The 22,173-nt window shown below is 35.6% G+C and overlaps 1 protein-coding gene and 1 long non-coding RNA gene across 8 annotated transcripts in view; one reads left to right on the top strand and one right to left on the bottom strand.

Moving 5' to 3' along the window:
- Positions 1 to 3,728, top strand: part of LOC114312116 (clathrin interactor EPSIN 2) — a 30,285-nt gene extending 26,557 nt beyond the window's left edge. For all 7 annotated transcript variants that reach the window (XM_028258302.2, XM_028258303.2, XM_082878149.1 and 4 more), the window contains 2 exons: positions 1,472 to 2,417; positions 2,514 to 3,728. In XM_028258302.2, coding sequence (XP_028114103.2) covers positions 1,472 to 2,417; positions 2,514 to 3,241 — 1,674 coding nt within the window. In that variant the 3' untranslated portion in view covers positions 3,242 to 3,728. The remainder of the gene's footprint in view (positions 1 to 1,471; positions 2,418 to 2,513) is intronic.
- A 15,625-nt stretch (positions 3,729 to 19,353) lies between these two features.
- Positions 19,354 to 21,410, bottom strand: LOC114303446 (uncharacterized). Its single transcript, XR_003643748.2, has 2 exons — positions 21,096 to 21,410; positions 19,354 to 20,051 (listed from the first exon to the last, which is right to left on the bottom strand). It is a non-coding gene; the product is annotated as an uncharacterized LOC114303446 (long non-coding RNA).
- Positions 21,411 to 22,173: the final 763 nt, after the last annotated feature.

Here is a 22,173-nt window from a genome sequence, read left to right as displayed (position 1 = left end):
CAGCGTTAAACTCCACAAATGCCTTCTCTGGATCTTGATTCCTCAGAAAATTTTTTCCAGATTTCAAATGGGAAATCAATTCATGCTTCCTTGGATCAACAATTACTTCATTTTCTTGTATTCTACCACTAACAGGAGCATAACTCAGAGTGGGGGCATAAGACTCGATCTTTGCTTGCCTTCTTAGTGCTGCATTGATCTGGCGCAACTGCTCATTCAGCCGTTCCAATTCTCCTCTCCTGTGTCTTGCAAGCAGTCCTCCAACTGTGGCCCCTACAAGGGCTACAAATAGCAGTAAGGGCATGTCGAAAACAGATCTATCAGCCTCACATGTTTCTGCCAGAGCTTCAAAAGGCATACGCAACATCAAGGCATTAGTGACAATAAGTGCCACGGCTGGGGATCTTACAGGAACCATCACCTGAGCAACTAAGTCTTCCAGGGTGGTGTCATAATCTACTTGTGTATGGACAGTATCACAAGTTCCTTCTGATACAGAGGTGTTGACATCATTTACTCCTGTAAGCATAGACCGACTGCCTAGCAGTGGCAAAGACATGGAGTTTGAGAGGAATTTGGCCGGAGGAAGATGAGCGGCGGTGAAATACGGCGGCGGAGTGAGGGCGTGTAGAAAACTTTAGCGGAATTTGGTTGAGGTCCGGCGGACGGCTAAGGTGAGGTTGCCGCCCGCCGGTGAAGCGAAAATATTAGGTTCTAAACCTGCTCTGATACCATGTAGAAAATTTAATGTATAAAGAGAAATAGAGAATTGTATTATTGATGGATGTATAATGTTATATTACAATGATTCATGATTCCTATATATAGAAGAGGGTGAGTGTATAGTAGGTGAGGAGTAGGTGAGGAGTAGGTGGAGAGTAGGTGAAGTAGGTGAGTGTGTAGTAGGTGGTAGTGGTAGGTGTGTAGTAGGTGAATTTTAACAGAGCCTTTTCATTTTCTCCGAAAATTGTGAGTTTTTCAAGTATAGTAGTTTGATTATTGCGGTTGTAGTTCTTTTGAGCCTTATATCATACTTGGTATAAAACCATACATTTTGACCCCTGCAAATATAAAATTTTTAGTTGAGGTCCAATTGTACAATTTTATAGGCATGGAGGTGAAGGTGAAGTGATTTAGTGCTAGTTGAGGGCGTCCATGTAATTTACCCTAATTGTTATTCCATCATGGAATTGATTATTCCAGATTTAATTCCCATATTTTTATTTATTTATGTTTTCCCCATCTTATTGTAAGGCTAATTAATCATTTTGATTTTCTTCAATATCATGGATGATAGCTGTAGCCACAGTAGTATATCAATTTAAGTACTAAATCTGATATTTTCCTTGCTCCCCCATGTATACAAGAGTGCTCCTCCCCTCTTTCCACTCCCTCTCTCTCTGAATTTCCTATTCATTTCTAGTTGTGGAATTTTTATATTTTCCGGGATAATTCTGTTATTTGAACGCAGCCTTTTGAAGATCCATTCGGCGACGGTCCATTTAGGGCTCTCCCTTCTACCGATGGTGTCACAGCTCCACCCCCGACCCACAATATTTCTACTACATCTTCATTCGATCCTATTGCCAATCAAAGTTCTGAACTTACCCAACCATTTGGCGACACTTTTCCTGGCATGTCTCCAGATGCTCAACTTCTTTCAAGAAATGCACAATTCTCACCCCCGGAGGTTGATATTTTAGCAGATATTCTCCCCCCGTCGGGACCTTCACAGACAGGTTTTCCCATTCAAGCCAGCCAGCCTGCATCAATGGTGGGTTTTTCAGCTCAAGCTGCCCAAGCTGCACCACAAACAAGTTTTACATCTCAAACTGGCCAACCTCACTTGCATACTAGTTTTTTGGCTCAAGCCCTACCCACATCACAGACTGGTTTTGTCGGCCAGCCTGGACCACTGACAGGTTTTTCGGCTCAACCTGATCCCTTAACAGGTTTTTCAGGTCAAATGAGCTCTGCATCACACACAGGTTTTCCGTGCCCAAGCCCTTCTCAACCTGCACAGCCAGGTGCTAATTTTTATGGGAACTTTCTCCAACAGCCGGGATCTACAGCTCCAGCAGCTCCACACATGGTGGCTTCTCAAACTACTGCTGTCCCAACCGCACAGTACAACACTGCAAACTTCCTTCCCCAAACCAATCCTGCAGTAACTTCACAAATGGCTCCACAAGCTCCAGGTGGACCAGCAGTGCAGCAGCATAACAATGATGTCCTGGGGGGTAACTTCCTTCCACAAGCACAGCCAACTGCTACCGTGACCTCTCAGCCTGCTCTTACACCTTCAACAGGATCGCTTGCTATAGTTCCTCAACAACCAGACAAGAAGTTTGAGCCCAAGTCTTCAGTTTGGGCTGATACCCTGAACCGAGGGCTAGTTAATTTTAATATATCTGGACGTGAGTTCTAATAGTTGTTTTAACTTTTAGTTGTTTCAGGGTCTCTATGTGTTGTTAACAGAAAGATCTAACTTCAAATGTTTTCTCCGTGTGCAGCTAAAACAAATCCACTGGCAGATATCGGAATCGACTTTGAAGCCATGAACCGTAAGGAAAAGAGGATGGAGAAACAGCCTACAACGGCTACCGTGACATCAACTATTACCATGGGTAAAGCTATGGGATCTGGTTCTGGGATAGGTCGCGCTGGTGCAAATGCCCTCAGGCCTTCACCAAATGCCATGGTCGGTTCTGGCATGGGCATGGGTATGGGTGGTGGACCTGGTGCAGGCATGGGTGTGGGTGGTGGTCCTGGTGCAGGTATGGGTATGGGAATGGGTGGTGGTCCAGTTGCAGGTATGGGTGGTGGCCCTGGCCCAGGTATGGGTATGGGAATAGGTGGCAACCCTAGACCGGGCATGGGTCTGGGAATGGGTGGTGGCCTTGGGCCAGGCATGGGTATGGGTATGGGAATGGGAATGGGTGGTGGCCCTGGGCCAGGCATGGGTATGGGAATGGGTGGTGGTGGTGCCGGTCCAGGCATGGGTATGGGAGGCTATGGAGGAATGAATCAACCCATGGGTATGGGGGGCTATGGAGGAATGAACCAACAACCCATGGGGGGTATGGGGATGAATATGGGAATGGGTATAGGTCAAGAAGCCCAAATGCAACCAAGTGGTTTCCCTCCTGCATCTAACATGAACATGCCTGGTGGATATAATCCAATGATGGGTAGGGGTAATTATGGTCCCCAACAACCATATGGTGGTGGCTACCGATGAGATCAAGATCAAGCCACCTTGCTCCTGGGAATGAGATTGGAAAAGGTAATGAGTGATGTTCTTGTTGTGACGTAAAGATTGGATGGACGGTAGACCTGGTGGTAACGCTCTCAAGCTCCTCCCTATATGATACGCACAATGCCCGGTCCTGCGGTTTTGGTGTTAAAAGCTTTATTATTCTTTTTATCATTTGTAATTTTCTTGGGAAGCTGCTTGTGGAAATGTATTATCATTGCGATGAAGTTTTTTTACGCAGTTGCTGTGACATTCTTTTGGGTCAGAAGTTCTACAGAGTTGAGTGAGTGATCTTAGTTGTGAAGTTGTTATACCATAGGGAGGACAACCTCTCTCAGGCGCCTCTTTCATATCCTCCATACATGATTCTTTTTTTATTTTTTCAAAATTTTGTTACTTGGGTCAGAGATTTTGTATTATGGCATGCTTAATTGCTGAGCAATGACATTGATGATTCATTTTTACCCCTCAATATACTTGGCCACTGTTTTATTTGTGATGATTCGTTTTTTAATTTTTTATAAAACGTTTTACTTCATTTCTATCCTTGTTTCAGAGCCCTGCATGTTCTTCAAGTCCTATTCTGCCTCATCAAGAGGTTGATAACGGCTCTGTTTGGTATAACTGTTAAAAAAAATTATAAATTATAGCTTAGCAGATTATAGATTATGACTTTAATCTGAAACTGTTAATCTGTTTGGTGTAACTGTTGGATTATAGATTTAAGTTGTTGATTAGTGTTTGTTAAATAAGTTGTGAAGTAGTTTTTTCAATGAACTTTTATTTTTTGTTATTCATTATTTGTCTACATTTCTCATAAAATAATGATAATAATAATAATTTATAGTCAATTTGGATCTTTTTCTATTTTTAAAAAATAAAAAAATCTAAGAGTATAACCGTAAATTAATATGTCCACAGTGGAAGCTGATAATCAGAAGTAAGGGGTGAACAGTTTTTCAAAATCAACTTTTTTGAGTTAAAATAAGTTGTTAGAATCAGAAACTCTTTAAATTAAGTTTAATCAAACAGTTCAAAATAACTTTTTGAAAGTTAAAAGTTATAAGTTAGGTCAAAAAAGTCTAAACAAACACCTCTAATATATTGAGGTGGTTGGCTTTCAAAGGTGCCTTTTTTTTTTTGTTTTTGGTGGTGGCAAAAAATAGAACTTCAAATGTGTATATATATAAAGCAAAAACAGAAAACAACTGAGAACAATATACATAATTATACATTCACCATGAAAAAGAGAATAAATACACAAAGATGAGGTGGAGGTGGAGGTGAAGGTGCAGGAGGAGAATGGTGGGAGGAGGGTTGGCAAACAAGGGGTGGTGCTTATTTGAGTTCAAAGAAAGATGATGGGAGAATGAAAGTTATTTGAGTTCAAAGACAGACGATGGCAGAATGAAAGAGAGAGATGAGGGCAAAAATGTCTTTAAAATAGAGGTTCCATGACTTTGTAATTAATTTTCAAAATTCCACTCCTAATGTAATTATAAAAAGTTCTCTATTGTTCTGCAATATTTTTTTTTCCTAAATCTTTTTTTTTTTTTGGTTTAATTTTCCTTTTCATTTTTCACTCATACATTTAGGACGGTAAAATGAACCAAATTATTCAAACTAAACTAATATTAGGCTCATTAAATACTCATTTCAGAGTGTCTTATTTACATCAAAATTCACACACATTTTAAAATTTGTTTAACCTGTTTAGTCAATCTTAAATGGCTTGCTACTATGCTCGATAAACATAGAGCATTATAAAAAATTAAATTACTTGAGCACAACTTATGTTTAGCTCGTTAGGTAAATAAGTCAAATTTGAATAATATGTTTTGAATTCGTTGAGTTCTAAAATCAACTTTTAACAACTAATTGGCCCAATTTTTTTGATTTTTATTTATTAAAATATATTTTTTAAAGTTTTAGAAAAAAATGGGGATCCGCTATCGCACTTTAAGCCAACCGTGGAAAATACCATATGTGGATAAGATGGTCAACTCAAAATTAGCTTCATTTTGCACGGTTGGATTGAGCAAAAAGTAGAAATTATATCAACAACTTATTTATTTATTCTTGGTTACCAATTGAAAAATGAGACACAAAGTGATTTCTGAGATCCAAACACAATCTAAGAAAATTGCTTGGAAATGCAATCTTCTCAGCCATCCTTATCCTGATAGAAATCTACATTCTTTGTTTCTCTCCATTTATTATTTATTATTTTTTCTTACGACGCAATAATCAAATCTGGATGTGCATGGATCAAAATTACTTGCATTATTCTTTATAAAAATTCTGTTATGTTTTGCTAATGGCACAACCCACACTCATAATTGCAACTAAAATCTGAACTGCTGATCTATCCATCTACAAGCTTTAAAACTCGATGTGGGTCATCATGCAAATTAGCTTCCAAGCAAAGTTAAAATATCCAGTTCAACCCCCACTTAATCTTGTTAGGGAATTTCTAAAATAAAAATGGATTTATTTATTTTTATTGTTTTAAAAAAACCTTCCTTATTTCTTTATTGCGGCTTGTCCCGTATCGAAAGGATGAGAGAAAGAGATGGGTTAATAAACGAGTCCAGATCCCCTCCTTGAGCCCCCTCCTTCATTCCCTCCTTGTAGGGGCTTCAGGTCCACTTTGAGGCCTAGTTTTGATAATCCGAACTATTCATATTTTTAGATGTATTCAGTATATTATACCTGTAAAAAATCAAGTTAATCGAATATCAGAAAGTATGCGTTCAGAAAATTGGGACTAAAAACTATTTTTTAATAAACAGTTTACCGAACACATACTTTATGATATTCGACCAACTTGATTTTTTACATGTATGATATACTGAATAAATCTAAAAATATGAACGGTTTGGATTATCAAAATTGGGCCTCAAAGTGGACCCAAAGGCCCTACAAAGAGGAAATGAAGGACCAAAATGAAGGGGAGGAACCCAATTCTTAATAAACACCCACATGAAATATTCCTCTTAATAAGTAAATGTGGGAAAGGTGCCAGAGTCTGTGCTCACACACCACAAGGTTGGTGCATTGCACCTTTTGCATTTAATCATTTATTTTGTCACTTCATTATTATTTCAATTTTTAGGTAAAAAAAGAGAAATTTTTATTGATAAATTCTATTTATTAGTGTTCTAACTTAAGAAGTCCATGAATGAATTTTTTAACCCACTTAGTTTTATGTATTTATACTTTTATTCTATAAAGTTATTTTTCTTGATTTACATTATTTTCTTAGACTCTTATGTCCATATATTTAATATTGATATTTAATGTTTGGGGAGGAGAGAGAAGGGAGGCATAGGAAATTTCATATACAAATTAAATAATATTGATGTTATTATTTTATATTATTATATAATGTGAATATTTTTTAATTGACAACACATTAAAAATAATATAAACATTCTCTTTAATCTGATGTTCTTTCTTATCTAATGTAGTGATGTGAACGTTCACAACTTGTGAACCTTCTTATTTTTAATTGACAACACATTAAAAATAACGTTCATTATATTTTTAATTGATAACACATTCTTATTCACAACATGTAGTGATATAAACGTTCACAACATGTGAACATTCTCTCTCATCTAATGTAGTGATGTGAACGTTCATATTTGTATGTTTTAGTATGGATATTCACATCATGTAATTGAAAACACAATGACAAAAATTCATTTCAAATTAATGTGAATATAATGATATGAATATTCATTTTAATTACATGATGTGAATATTCACATCATGTAATTGACAACACAATGACAAAAATTCATTTCAAATTAATATGAATATAATGCCAGTCAACATCCTGATGTATGGAAACTATCAAAATATAATGACAATCAACATTAAATATCAACATTAATAAGAGATTGAGGGTATTTTGATCTTCTTACCTCAAATAGGATCTAATAAAATAGTCAAAAGAATATGAATTAGATGGAATAAAATTCTTAAAAAGAGAATTTACCAAAAAAAATCCCAAAGGGAAATTTAGTTATAAACCTCCTTTACCTTCCTTTCATTGTTAAAAGGACTAAGAAAAAAATTATACTTTCTAAACCCCGTTATAATTATAAAGTCTTGCATAAAAGGACAAAATTTATTATTTAAATATTTTATATGACTATTATACCCTCAACTAATTCTTCCCATTCTCTCCCTTTCTAAATCCACAGACAGCTTCTGCATATATAAGCAGGGAGTGTCAGATTTTTGATCAATTTGCAATCAATTTTTTTTTGGGTAAAGGCTAAGAGATTCGGATTAGAGAGATGATCAGAACCGGTGCTGTTTCGTGGCGGAAGAGATCGTCGGAGATGATCAGAGAAAGCTTCGATGACGACGACGTATCGCCTTCCAATTCTTATGAAGTTCATGTTCTTGCCGTTGATGATAGCCTCGTCGATCGAAAAGTCATTGAATGATTGCTCAAAATCATCTCCTGCAAAGTTACAAATCAATTCTCTCTCTATCTCTCTCTTTTTCCTCCTTCTCTCCCTTCTAGGAGGCGACAAAGGCATGCTTGGTGGAATTGTTTGGTTATACATATTTTTTTTAAACACAGATCTGAGGTTTGAATATATTTGTATGTATATATATATATATATATATGTTTGTGTGTATGAGTGTTGTTGAACACATGTATTTTTTGAAATAAAAGATAGAGAGATATTTGGATGTGTTCTCTGAAATGGCCACCTTAGTCAGATTATGATTATGTTGATATTTGGTTATTTTTGTTTAGTTTTTGATCTGTGTGTTTTGTGGTCATATATCCTTGTAATATAGATTTGTGTTTTTACTGGTTTTTGAATTGATCTGTTCATACTCAACTTGTTCAATGGATGATTTATTCAATTTCTCTCTCATTCTCTCTTTCTAATAAGAATCCCTCTAATAAGAATTTCACACAGAAATTTTATTCTGAATCAGAGTACAATTTTACTCTGGTTAAAAACATATTGATTTGCTTAAAAATATAAAAGTTTACTTTGAATCATAGTAAATTTTACTTTGGTTAAAAATATGTTGATTTGCTTAACAATATAAAGTTTTACTTTGAATCATAGTAATTGTACTCTGAATCAGAGTAAAGTTTACTATGATTCAAAGTAAAACTTTATTCTGAAATTTTACTTTGGTTAAATATATGTTAATTTGCTTAACAATATAAAATTTTATTTTGAATCATAATAAACTTTACTCTGAGTAAAGTTTACTGTGATTCAAAGTAAAATTTTACTCTAAAATACACTATGAAAATGACTTAATAAGAGAGCTGATAGATATGATGATAATATAGTAAAATAAACAAATTTTAAACTATTATGAAATTTTAAAAATACTTATATAATTCTTATCTTTTTAAAAAATAAATTAGATAGTAAGGGGTCTATCACCAAATCTCCCTTAAACAAACACCATCATATATCCTCTACATATTTTATTTTATTTATTTATTTATTTTTTTGTTACAGGGAAATCCTCCCACCCTCCCGCAGGTCCAAGGCAGCGCCCCATGAGGAGATTACCAGGATGTCCTGTTGTTCGTTCCGAATAAGAGACTATAACCTGGAAGCTTGTCCCGAACTCCCAAAGCAAGCTCCGATTAAGTCAGGACTCGCACAGTGGGGGAGCATTAAACCCACACTAAGTATCTGATTAGATATCTTTGAGGTCCAAGCTCCTAACTAACAGTGCTTTGCCCAAGAGATTGGCCCAAGAGAGGAATTGAACTTGTGACCTCGTGGCTTAAACCCCAAGACCTTGCCACAATGCCATAACCCCTGGGTTACCTCTACTTATTACCTTCTTCATCTTGCATTCCTTTTGATGACAATCCACCATCATTATGTTATCCCTTCACCTCCATCATAATTACCCACCATCACCCATGTTACTCCATTCCTTTCCAACGCATCAATCATAATTACCCCCTTCATCTTCTCTTTCTATATATACTAGCCTAGTTGAAGGAAGAATTCACATATTCCATTTCCTTCCACATTCTGCTTCTTTATCTTCACAAAAATTTTGGAGCTAGGGTTTAGAAGGGAGTAGCCATTTTACCAAGGAGGAGCTTCCATACTTAGTCAAGTTTTGTGCAAGTCTTAAGGTAAGATTCTGCAACTATCACCCTCCTTAGATACATGCTTAATTTTGTTTATGGTATGTGTTAGAAATTGGGCGCCCATGTGGCATGACCCTTAGAACCTTTTGAACCTCATCCAAATGGGTTTTGAATTTGAATTCAAACCTATTTGGATAGCCACTCAAGATATATATCTATCATATCATAATATGGATAGATGATATAGATATCAGATATTATCTCATTTAACAAATAGATAAATGAGATAAATAGATTATATATCTGATATATGAGATATGGGTTATTAAGTGAAAAAAAAAAACAACGTATGTTTGTTTTCTTTTCCAAGATACTGACTCTCTCCCAAAATAACGATCAAAGCCATTTACACTGTGGTTTGTGTGGGTGATATTCAATATTGTAATATCACTTCACTGCTGGGTTGATTGACTAGATTCAGGAAGCACGTGATTTATCCACGAGGTTCTATCATCTAAAGGTATGATCTAAACATTTTATTCCGCTGCATGTTTTGTGTTTTGTTTTACATTGGTATCAGAGCCATGGATGGATATTTTCGTGTTTCTTTTTAATCATGTGTATATTTTTACATGTGTATGTTTACATTATATACATGAATGTTTGTAAAGAAAAAAAAAATCTACTTTGATTAGATTAAGAACATAAATATTTTTTTTATGTTCATTAATGTCTTTTTTCATACCATAAACGGTTTTATTTTGAAAAAAGGAGTCCGGCAGTATAAAAATCGGACCAGTCAGTACCCTGGAAGGCGGCGCGTGGTATGCACGCGCCACCACGACGCAACCACGCGCGCCCACGCGCCACCACGCGCCCACACGCGCCAGACGCCCCTGCAGACGCGCCTGCACGCGCCATCACGCGCGCGTCAGCGGCGCTGTCCACGCGCACGCCGTCCGCGCCTCGCACGCGCGCCGCGTGTTGGAGCCAAGCGCCGAGCCGCGCCGAGCCGAGCCGCCCCTTAAGCCGACTCGCGCCGAGTTGCGCTGAGCGGCGCCGAGCCGAGCCGAGCCGTTTTTCCCGCCTGGCTTGGCTCTAAGGCTCTGTTTGTTTGTTTTTTAATTCTGAATTGCGTTAATTGGCCATAATTTATTCGTTATAGCTTTGTTTTAAGCATGGTTGGTACCGTTAGACTCAGAATTAATTTTTATATCTTCTGTGAAATTTTGAAAATTTTACGAAAATAAAAAATATTTTTTCTGTGTTAATAATTCATTTTTTATGCTTTAAAATGATTCTGGTATTGCATAAATAATTTTCTGGGGTTGAAATTTTTATTGTGGACTTCTGAAATGTTTTACTATCTACTGGTAATATTGTCTCAGTTTATCAGTTTCTGGATTTTTTATTTCTAATTTTATGTGTGTTTATTAGTTATTTAAAATTCCAGAATATTTCAGAAAAATTTCAGAAAATTCCAAAATGATGTACACTTTAATTATGGCATAATCTGAATATTGAATACAGCATATTTTTTGGGTTTGTAATATGTTATAATTAGAAGAGCATGATTATTTATTTATTTATTAGAATTCCATTATTAAATAAATATAGCATGAGTTATTTGTAGATTTACATTAAAATGCTATTGTATGGAATTTATCATGCTTTGTATATGCCATAGTCAGTGGGAGGTTATTCGGTTGAGAGAAATCTTTGTAGATTAACTCCCGAAAACTAATATTTTGCGCATAAATTAAACTAAATTTTGGATAATTGTCACTTGTGGCGCAAGAGATGATTACGAGCATAGCGGATTTTCGATCTTGCGACTTGTGTAATATTGTCACTATTTAATTTAGATTTTTGCGGCAAAATTATATTATGCTAATCAAATTAATCCCAATGCGAATTTCTCTCTAAATTGATTTAACTTATGGAAGTTAATTTGATTGACCTAGACTTAGTAGAGATGTTCAAATGTGAACAAACTAATCCCATTCTTTAGATGAGCAAAAGTCTTGGAGACTTTAGGTCAAACCTTAATTGAGCCAAAGTAAGGAAACATGACTCAAAGTCGCCGTGGTTTTGTTGCCTTGTTTGGCACAATAAAAACTAATGTGTGCGCTATGGTTAGCGGCATACTACGTAGTTTTGGTTGGCGAGTTTTGGAGTTATGAAATTAGTAAGCCCTCAATAGATCAGTATATGATCTTGACTAATGAGCTGCGCGGATTGACTTTGTAATTTGATTTGTAAATAATGTTACATCATTGGATGAAGTAACATTCAAGAGTCACGTCATCCTAGAAATGCGAGCTTAAATAAATTAGTCATTAAGTGTAAGACGAGTAGCCAGTATGAGCAGTTTTTTGCTCTCTACCCAATTATTGGGAGTTGGATGGAGCAAAAATTTCATGCACTATAATATTGTGCGTTGAAATATCACGTAAAGTTAAAAGATTAGCACTTAGAAGCTGCAAAATCTATTAACACTAAGTGAAAAGATTAGCGCTTAGTAGCTGCAAAATCTATTAACACTAAGTGAAAAGATTAGCGCTTAGTGGCTGCAAAATCTATTAGCATTGCCAACTTGTCTAAGTCTGGACACTTACTGTTTCCACACTTGAGTGTGAGACATGAGGAGGGGCTTCTTTGTATAATTCCTTAGCTAGGCTAACGTTTTTTTTAATAACGTTTAACACTAAGCGCAAACGTTGCGGCATAGTGATGAAAAGGTCAAGGCCGACAAGGTTGTTATGACTCTAAGAATTTGACGCATCACTTGTGAGAGCATTGTGTTGAATTAGACTCTTTAGCCTAATTCGCGCTTAAGTTACTTTGGAGCTGTCATAGTTGATAGCTTATTCTCTCCTTCTTGTGGATAGTAGAATTAATTGCAAGTAACTATGAAGCGAGAAATAGACATGGCAAGAGGAGTATCGTCATCTTTCAACTAGATGTATTAAAGTGTATGGAGAATAAAATTGACTTGAAGGTGCAGGGGATTAGCACTTACTAGTTAAATTTGCGACTTAGGCGCAGTTGATATCTCCATGTCATCCTTTTATGATCTAGTGAATATGAATTAGTCCTGAGTCATTACCTAGTTGGGCCTAAACCTTTTAAACTTATCTTCGAGAACTCACACATTAAGATGATTGGAATTAGTTTATGACATTGGTCATGAACCAGTGGCTTATTATACTTAATCACATTAATGAGATGATGACACGATGGTTTGAGTAGGCCTTCTCGGGCCCACTCGCTTATGACATCCTGCTCTCATGTAAATGTGTAACTTTGTTCGCAATGGGTGCGCACAAGTAAGTAGGAAAGCCGTAGAAGGTCATTTGTTTTGGCGCATTTAGTCCACTATGATATTTGTGACTAGATATGTGTAAGGGTATAATAGCTAAGTCTCAATCTCGACATATTTATAGATCACGATACGCATCTGAGTCAAGACTATTTGATCTCCCATAAGTCAAAAGTTTTGAGATGATTTTTGACATTGCACATATGAGGTTGAGATCAATTAGATAAGAGCTTTTGTGCTTTTAGTTTTGACCAAGGTGGCGAGTATCTATTTGAGTTATTTTTAGAAAACTCTGTGAAGAGAGATGGGTGCTTAGAAAATTGACTATTCCTAGTACTCAACAACACAATGGTGTAGTAGAGAATAAGGAATTAAATATTGTTAATGTTAGGTGGATAATGGCGCAAAATGTTTCCCAATTGAAAATTGCACTAGTTTGTTGCCTATATCCCTAACTAAGTGCCCTCCATATCAGATTTTACACTCCATTTGAGTAATGGGTTAGCGGAGAGTCATCTATGGGCGATCTGTAACCGTGAAGCAGCTTATCTTTATTTTACTTCTCATAAGATTGCGAAGTTCAAACCTAGGGTTCTATAGCGCATTATTGTATGCTGTCTTGTAAACACAAAGGGTCGTGTGGCGCATTATTGTATGCAGTCATGCAAACCCTCCGGGTCATGTGCATATAGGTAAGCAGCTTTGTGGTGGTGTAACTAAGTCACATAAAGTTTTATTTGTAAAGGTGACGCGAATAGAGTTTTTTGGAACTCTATAAGATAGAGAATTCTAAGCATAGCACTCTATGTAGCCTAGTTGAGAATGGAAAGAAATTTTCAATATCCTAGGGACAGTGGGAGCGATGTGTCTACTAATGGATTACTCCATTAGAGAAGAATATTCTACATTCTTAGTTGCGTGGTAGCAAATGTGAAAATTTTCCACGTCATCACTGGGTGATTGAGAGGGAAACATTCATGATTGCTCCGCAAGATGATAAAGAGCCTAGGATAATGCTTAAGGCTCTAGTCCCCTGTTTTTAGAAAGTGGATCAATGTTGCGCAGTTTAAGACAAAGTCTTTGAGGATTAACCATTTTTTATAATTTGGTTGACTTTCCATTATGACGCAAAACTGTTATAAAGTTATGCGTAATTTGGATAGTCATTGTTGAGGCATAAGGCTCACTAGATACCGAAAAGTCGCACCATTGAGGAAAGTGTAGACCATGAGAAGACTTCCTCCTGGGGAGTGAGGTTATTTTGACTTAGGCTATAATTGACATAAGTTCGGAACATTGATTTGTGGACATTGTGACCCGATTTCTCATTAGAGAATTGGATAAGTAGATCCGTAGGGATTTACCTTCTGCTTTTATGGTGAAAAGTTAGGAGCGCAAAAAGGTTGCTAGTTCCAATAAATCTTTTACAGCCTAAAGCAGTTATCCAAACAGTGGTTCTTAGATTTCGTCAAGCCATGATAGGGCAACGATGATCGATGAAGACCACTGAGGCATGATCAATGGTCCAAAAGAAGTTTTTTCCTTACTTAGTCATTATGAGCCAAGAATTTATAAGGTTGTCGCCACCTAGGGTGGGCAGTCCTCTATTTTAGATATGATGGACATGGGTGATGTAATTTATATGCTCGGATGTACGATCCTTAGGGATTGTTTTAGGAAAATTCTCGGTTTGTCTTCGATGACTTACATAGACAATATCCTAGAATGATTCTAGATGCAAAATTGCAAATCCATTGACTTACCTATCGGTAAAAGCTAGAGCCTTAGCTATTGAGTGAATCCTCGGATTGTCTTTGGGAGGACCTATATTCCTTGATTTTCTTTGTTGTGGGAGCCTAAAGTACGCTATGTGGGCGTATTCGGCATGATAAGTGTTATCTTTGGTAAATGGTCAACTGAGTTGTTTAGATATTGACCTTGCTCATTAGACTGTGGATAAAATGCTTTATTAGAAGCATATTAATTTGCTCCTTGTAAAATTCAATGCGCTAGTTGGGCGCATCTGCGCTAGTTGGGCGCATTAAGAATGAACGCAAATTGGTCACCAAAATATCTTTAGAGAGGTTATTGCGCAAGAGGTAATGATCTTAAATCATTTCATGTGAGGCGCACATGGTGGATTCCGTTGTATATACTTATCGCAAGAGGTGCTGATAAGGCTTATGTTTGGAATCTATAATTGCGCAAGCTGTGGTCAATTTTTTTTAAAATCGATCACTTATTTTGAGATGATGGGATGTTGACATTATTACGGTTTGTGTCATAATGATTAGCAAATGATGATGTCAGCAGGCAAGATTGGCTCACTCACACGAGCAATCGCCCTTGGCGCTTGGGAGCGAGCAAGGATGAGACTGGTGGTTTATTTTTATTTGAAGCCAAGAGAGGCTTAAATCATCCACTATGTATGTCGCCTTGGTTATAACCAAGATGAGGTCGTGTTAAGGACCAAACATGGATGTTAGTACCCACTTTCCATGTTGTGCCTGTTATGATTAGCCAGATACGAGATCTCATTTGGCGCCTAGAAGGCGAGCAAATAGAGAATTCGGGTTAAGCGCTAGAAAGCGACTAGACTAATATCTGTACGGTGTATCGAGTATGACGTCACTCTTTATGGAAGAGTTACTCCACCGTAGCATGTATTCATACTATATGTGCTTGGCGACCGAGTAATGAGGTGAGAGAATGGATCCCTGCTTCCTCACCGTGTGAGTCTTACGTGTCATTATTGATATGACTTTCATTTTTGTACCCTTTTGTGACTTTTGACTATGTCATAAGGTAAGGGGTTGATGTTCTGCTACTTTGGTACGTTGCCTGCGGTCATGCATGATTCGACCTTAAGGGACATCACTGGGAAAGCGGTCAATCCTAAACTAAATGGCATGAGTGCAAAGGGAAGATCATCTAGTATTACACCACTGTTGTATATTCACTGCCGGCAACTCACATCGCTCTGTATGAGAGGCGAATTGAGTGTGAATATATTGCAAGAATTGAGAGGGTCAAACATGCTCTTTTTGAGGGATTAGAGATGTTTTTTGGACCGGTGTAATTAGATGGGTCTGGGGTATATGAGACACTATTTCTTTTCTTTTTGGGTTGATGTCTCTATGCTGGCTCATTTTGAGTTTCTAGTATAAAGCTCCCACATGCAGGTGTTCTCAGCAGTCGCACGGTGCAGTGGCTAGTATGAGATTGTTTATTTTTTGGGGAGATTGAGATTGAGACGTGGCAGTGTCATGCCAACTCATGCCCGAGTGGGAGATGTTAGAAATTGGGCGCCCATGTGGCATGACCCTTAGAGCCTTTTGAACCTCATCCAAATGGGTTTTGAATTTGAATTCAAACCTATTTGGATAGCCACTCAAGATATATATCTATCATATCATGATATGGATAGATGATATAGATATCAGATATTATCTCATTTAACAAATAGATAAATGAGATAAATAGATTATATATCTGATATATGGGATATGGGTTATTAAGTGAAAAAAAAAACAACGTATGTTTGTTTTCTTTTCCAAGATACTGACTCTCTCCCAAAATAACGATCAAAGCCATTTGCACTGTGGTTTGTGTGGGTGATATTCAATATTGTAATAGCACTTCACTGCTGGGTTGATTGACTAGATTCAGGAAGCACGTGATTTATCCACGAGGTTCTATCATCTAAAGGTATGATCTAAACATTTTATTCCGCTGCATGTTTTGTGTTTTGTTTTACAGTATGTATGCTATATGTGAAATTAAGTCTCATTATTTAGTACGACATTACAAGTAAAGCAAAGAAGGTGAAACTAAATGGTGATATTCAGCACGATTTGGATTTTTGATCCATTTGCAAAAGCTTTAATAAATTATAGAAATTTTCTGTGTAAAATATGGAAATACATGAGCTTGTTTAATATGTATTTTACATCTATGAATATTTATAAAACCATTGGAGAGCATTTTACAACCAAAACAATTATTTTTATAAACTATTGCAAACAACCCAGCAGAGACAGCCATTTCAAATGAATGTTATCTTCTCTACAAAATTTATTTTCGTGTAAGACCACTTGGGAAAGTTAGGTTTATGAGTTATTTTTCATTTTCCACTGATTTTACTAAAAACCGATGAGTTTTGAATGAGTAATTTCAGTTTTTCCAAAACGTGACAGATTCTGTCCAATTTTCTTAGAAAAATATTTTCTCCATGTTAAAGAGGTTTTTAGCTTTCAAGTTCTTCTGAAAACGTATTTCTGACTTCAGCATCTAGCAAAAAATATAAATCTCACTTCTTTTTGATGTCATTTAAAGCCTCTTTTCATTTTTCAAACTTGAACTCCCTGCTTTGAAGCTGCTGAAATACCTGTATGAAGATATCATTTTTCTTCTAAAAATTAATTCTCTAGTTTAACTGATTTTTAGTCTTCAAGCTCTTTTGGTAAAATCTTCCTATTCTGTTTATGTAAATGAAGAATCAAGAATCAAGAATCAACCATTTTTGACACCATTTGGTATTTCTTTTGATTTTACAAACCTGGATTACTTGTGCTGAAATTTGCTGAAAATAATTTGGAAGATTATTAAGTGATGAGTGTCATTTTTGTATCTCCATTTTGTCCATTATTTGGGGTATATATATATATATATATATAATTATAGATTTTTTTTACGTGGTTTAAATTTATAAATAATATTGTTCACATTATGCATGGATGTTAACATTTTGAAAGTTGAAATCTGGACAAACTGTGTGGTTGGGTTTTTCTGTGATATGTGATCCTGTGATATGTTCATGTAATATGATTTGGAGATGATAGGTGGATATTGTTAATAGAGTGAGCTCTGTTACGGAATTCTTGTGCAAGTGTGTCGTGTAACCCTAAGATGGCACGTGGTGTATTATGGCCTTTGCGGATTTGATAGTGGAATAAAGGGGGTAGTGAGGGTCTCACACAGAGAAAGTATCTCTAGAAGACTGTGATCCTTAGTGGGCCATTGATGTTCCAGCTTGGGTATAAAATTCAAGGCGTAGGCATCCTTGGCAATGATCCGATGTAGGACCAAGGAGGGGTCCGAATAGCCTCGTGTCCATTGCTTAGTGGTTGGGTAGGAACAACGCTCTACGGAGAGTTACTTAGAACTATTGACTTACTGACAACTAACATGATTATTTAATATATTGAAATGTTTTAGTTTCATCTTCTTTTCTTTACTTGTAATATCATACCAAAACATTTAGCTGTCAGCAAGTCAATAGTTTTAAGAAATGGAATAATGTTTTAGAGCACTAAATTGGAAACTCTAGAGCATCACTAATGATGTGGCATAGTGGTCCCCACTAAAGTGATGTGATGTTTTGGCTTGAGTTTGTTTTTTTTTTTTTTTTAAAGCTCATTAGAGCTATTAGTGGTCCAAAAATTAGTGGAATGAATCACCACTCTTAAGAAATGCAAGATGAAAGGGATAATTATGATTGATGTGTTGCAAAAGAGATAAAGCATGTGGTTGTTGAGGTGGAGATAAGTTGATGTAAGTTGATGATATATAATGTTGTTTGTGTAATGATAGTGGGGTGGTATGTGTATTCCACCATTTGCTTTCTTTATTATTATTATTATTATTATTATTATTATTATTATTTTTTATTATTATAATAATAAAGAAATGAAATGGTGGAAGACACAAACTCACCCCATACTACCCCACCATCATTAAACCAACACTATCATATATCATTAACTTACATCAACTTATCTCCACCTCAACAACCACATGCCTGATCTCCTTTCCAACACGTCAATTATAATTTTCCCCTTCATCTTGCATCTCTTTTGATGACAACCTACCATCATCCATGTTATCCCTTTACATCCATCATAATTACCCACAATCAGCCATGTTATTCCCTTCCTTTACAACGCATCAATCATAATTACCCACTTCATCTTCTCTTCCTATATGTACTAGCCTGGTTGAATGAAGGATTCATATCTTTTATTTCCTTCCACATTCTACTTCTTTTATCTTCACAAAAATGTTAGGAGTTATAATTAGGGGAGAGTTAGCTGCCAGTTTTTTGCGTAAGTTTAAGGTAGGATACTACAACTATCAGCCTCTTTAGAGATATGTTTAATTCTGTTTATGGTATATTCTATATGAGAAATTAAGGGCTTGTTTGGTTTGTTTTTGGGAGGGTTGTTTTTGAAAAAAATTTTGGGGAGAGAGTTTAGAAATTTTTTTGGTTTGTTTGGTTGTATATTTTGAGAGAAATTTTTTTTTTTGGGAGTTTGGGATGATTTGATATTTTGTTGTAATTGAGTAGATGTGTGTGAGAGAAACAGTGATTGAGAAGGAGAGAGGAGAGAGAAAAAGTGATTGAGTGACGTGTAAAAGAGAGAGAGTGATTTTGGAAATTTTTTAAGAAAAATCTCAAACCAAACAATTTTTTTAAATTTTTTTTCCAAAACTCATCTTCAAAACTCAAACCAAACATACCCTAAGTCTTGTTATTTGGTATGATATTTCAAGTAAAGAAAAGAAATGAAACTAAACAATGATTGTCAACACGGTTTGGATCTTTGATCCTTTTGCAAAAGCTTTAATAAATTATAGAAATTTTATGTGCAAAATCTGAAAATACAGGAGCTTGTTTAATATGTATTTTACCTCTATGAATTTTTATAAAACCATCGGAGAGTATTTTACAACCGAAACAATTATTCTTCTAAACTATCACAAACAGCCCCACAGAGGCATCCATTTTCAAAAGAAAGCCATGAGCTTGACAGCCAAATAGAATTTTACAACACGATAATCAACCCATCTTAATAATATAATTATATGCATAGTATTTAACAGAATAATAACGAACATAATTAAATAAATGAGTACAGGACAACCAACACATTTAAAGATAGTAATTAATCATGTTAGCTATCAGCAAGTCAATAGTTTTAAGCAACTCTCTGTAGAGCGCTGTTCCCATCCAACCACTAAGCAATGGACACAAGGCTATTCAGACCCCACCGCGGTTCTACATCGGATCAATACCAAAGATGCCTACGCCTTGAGTCATATACTCGTGCCGTAACATCACGGTCCCGCCAAGGATCACAGCCTTCCAGACATACTCTTTCTATGTGAGACCCTCACTGCCCCCCTTATTCCACCATCAAATCCGCAAAGGCCAAAATACACTACGTGTCATCTTAGGGTAAAGCGACACACTTGCGCAAGAATTTTGGAACATATCTCACTCTGTTAACAATATCCACCAATCACATCCCAAATCATATTATAGGAACATATCACAAGAACACAATTCATATCATAGGATCACATACCTCGCAAAAACCCAACCACCCAGTTAGTCCAAATTTCAACTTCAAAAAATTAATATCCATACATAATGTGAACAATATTATTTATAAATTTAAACCACATAAAATAGATCTATAATAAACGATATACCAAATAATGGACAAAATGGAGATCCACAAAAATAACACACATCACTTAATAATCTTCCAAATTAAAATTTTATCATAGGTGATCCAGGTTTATAAAATCAAAAGAAATACCAAACAGTGTCAAAAATGGTTGATTCTTGATTCTTCATTTAGATAAACAGATTATGAAGATTTTACTAAAAGAGCTTGAACGCTAAAAATCAGTTTAAGCTAGAAAATTAATTTTTGGAAGAAAAATTTTCAAACAGGGTATTCTAGCAGCTTCAAAACAAAGAGTTCAAGTTTGAAAAATGAAAAGAGGTTTCAAACGTCATAAAAAAGAAGTGAGATTTATTGTTTTTGCTAGATACTCAGGTTAGAAATACTTTTTCAGAAGAACTTGAAAGCTAAAAACCTCTTTAACATGGAGAACATTTTTCTAAGAAAATTGGACAGAATCTGTCACGTTTTGGAAAAACTGAAACTACTCATTCGATACTCATCGATGTTCAATGAAATCAGTGACAAATGAAAGATAACTCAAAAACCTAACTTTCCCAACTAGTCTTTCAAGAAAATAAATTTTGTAGATAAAATGGCATTCATTTGAAATAGCTGTCTCTATTGGGTTGTTTGTGGCAGTTTAGAAAAATAATTGTTTCGGTTGTAAAATGTTCTCCGATGGTTTTATAAAACTCAGAGATGTAAAAGAAATGCGAAACAATCTATTTTTAGATTTTACACAAAAAATTTCTAGAATTTATTAAAGCTTTTGTAAACGGATCAAATATCAAAACCGTGTTGAAATCACAGTTTAGTTTCATTTCTTTTCTTTACTCGAAATATCATACCAAATAATAAAACTTAATTTCTCATATAGCACATATACCATAAACATAATTAAACATATATCTAACGAGGATAGTTGTAGTATCCTACCTTAAACTTGCGCAAAAACCTAGCTAAGGATGAAAACTCCTTCCTTTGATAGAATAGCTAACTCTCCCCTAATTCTAACTCTAAAATTTTTGTGAAGATAAAGAAGTCGAATGCGGAAGGAAATAAAATATGTGAATCCTTCATTCAACTAGGCTAGCATATATAGGAAGAGAAGATGAAGTGAGTAATTATGATTGATGTGTTGTAAAAGAAGGGAATAACATGGCTGATGGTGGGTAATTATGATGAAGGTGAAGGGATAAAATGGTTGATGGTGGGTTGTCATCAAATGAAATGCAAGACGAAGGGGATATTTATGATTGATGTGTTGGAAAGAAGATAAAGCATGTGGTTGTTGAGGTGGAGATAAGTTGATGATATATGATGGTGTTGGTTTAATGATGGTGGGGTGGTATGGGGTGAGTTGGTGTCTTCCACCATTTGCTTTCTTTATTATTAATATTTTTTTCTCTTTATTTTTATAATTATTCAAAAGAATAAGGATAGTGGGAAGAACAAAAGTAAAATAAGTACAACATAATTAGAAAAAGTACTTGGTTTTCACCTAAAATAATTTGCTACTAAAATTGAAATAATAATGAGGTGACAAAACAAATGGTTAAAGATAAATAGAGGCATATCATAAATATTCACCCTAAAACTACCATCTTTAAAATTAAATTTTAATATTATGCTCTCATTAAACCTTTTCCTTCTCCTTCTTCTTCTCCAAAAATCTGGGGCATTACAATCTATCTCCTAAAACAAATTTTGTCATCAAAATTCATAATCTCCTATACTCCAATATTTAGTAACAACTAACTTCTTAAATAATATGCTTTCGCTGCACACTCTGATATTAACAATTATTAATTAATTAATTATTTTTTATTTTATTATTGTTGTTAATTTATATATATACATGAATGCAAGGCGCCATGGGCGCTTTCAATTTTGAAATTCGACTCTCTCTCTCTTTCCGTTGATTTCAATTTTTTAATCAAGAATTTTATGTTTTTTGATATTCTGTTTACTGTAGAAAATAGAATATTAGACCCTGATTTTTTGGTTTTCTATT

The sequence above is a fragment of the Camellia sinensis genome, chromosome 7 (genome assembly GCF_055761805.1).
Source record: "Camellia sinensis isolate YWXY chromosome 7, ASM5576180v1, whole genome shotgun sequence".
Taxonomy (NCBI): Eukaryota; Viridiplantae; Streptophyta; class Magnoliopsida; order Ericales; family Theaceae; genus Camellia; species Camellia sinensis.
The sequence above is the reverse complement of the archived record's forward strand: the minus strand, read 5'-3'. Positions and strand labels throughout refer to the sequence as shown.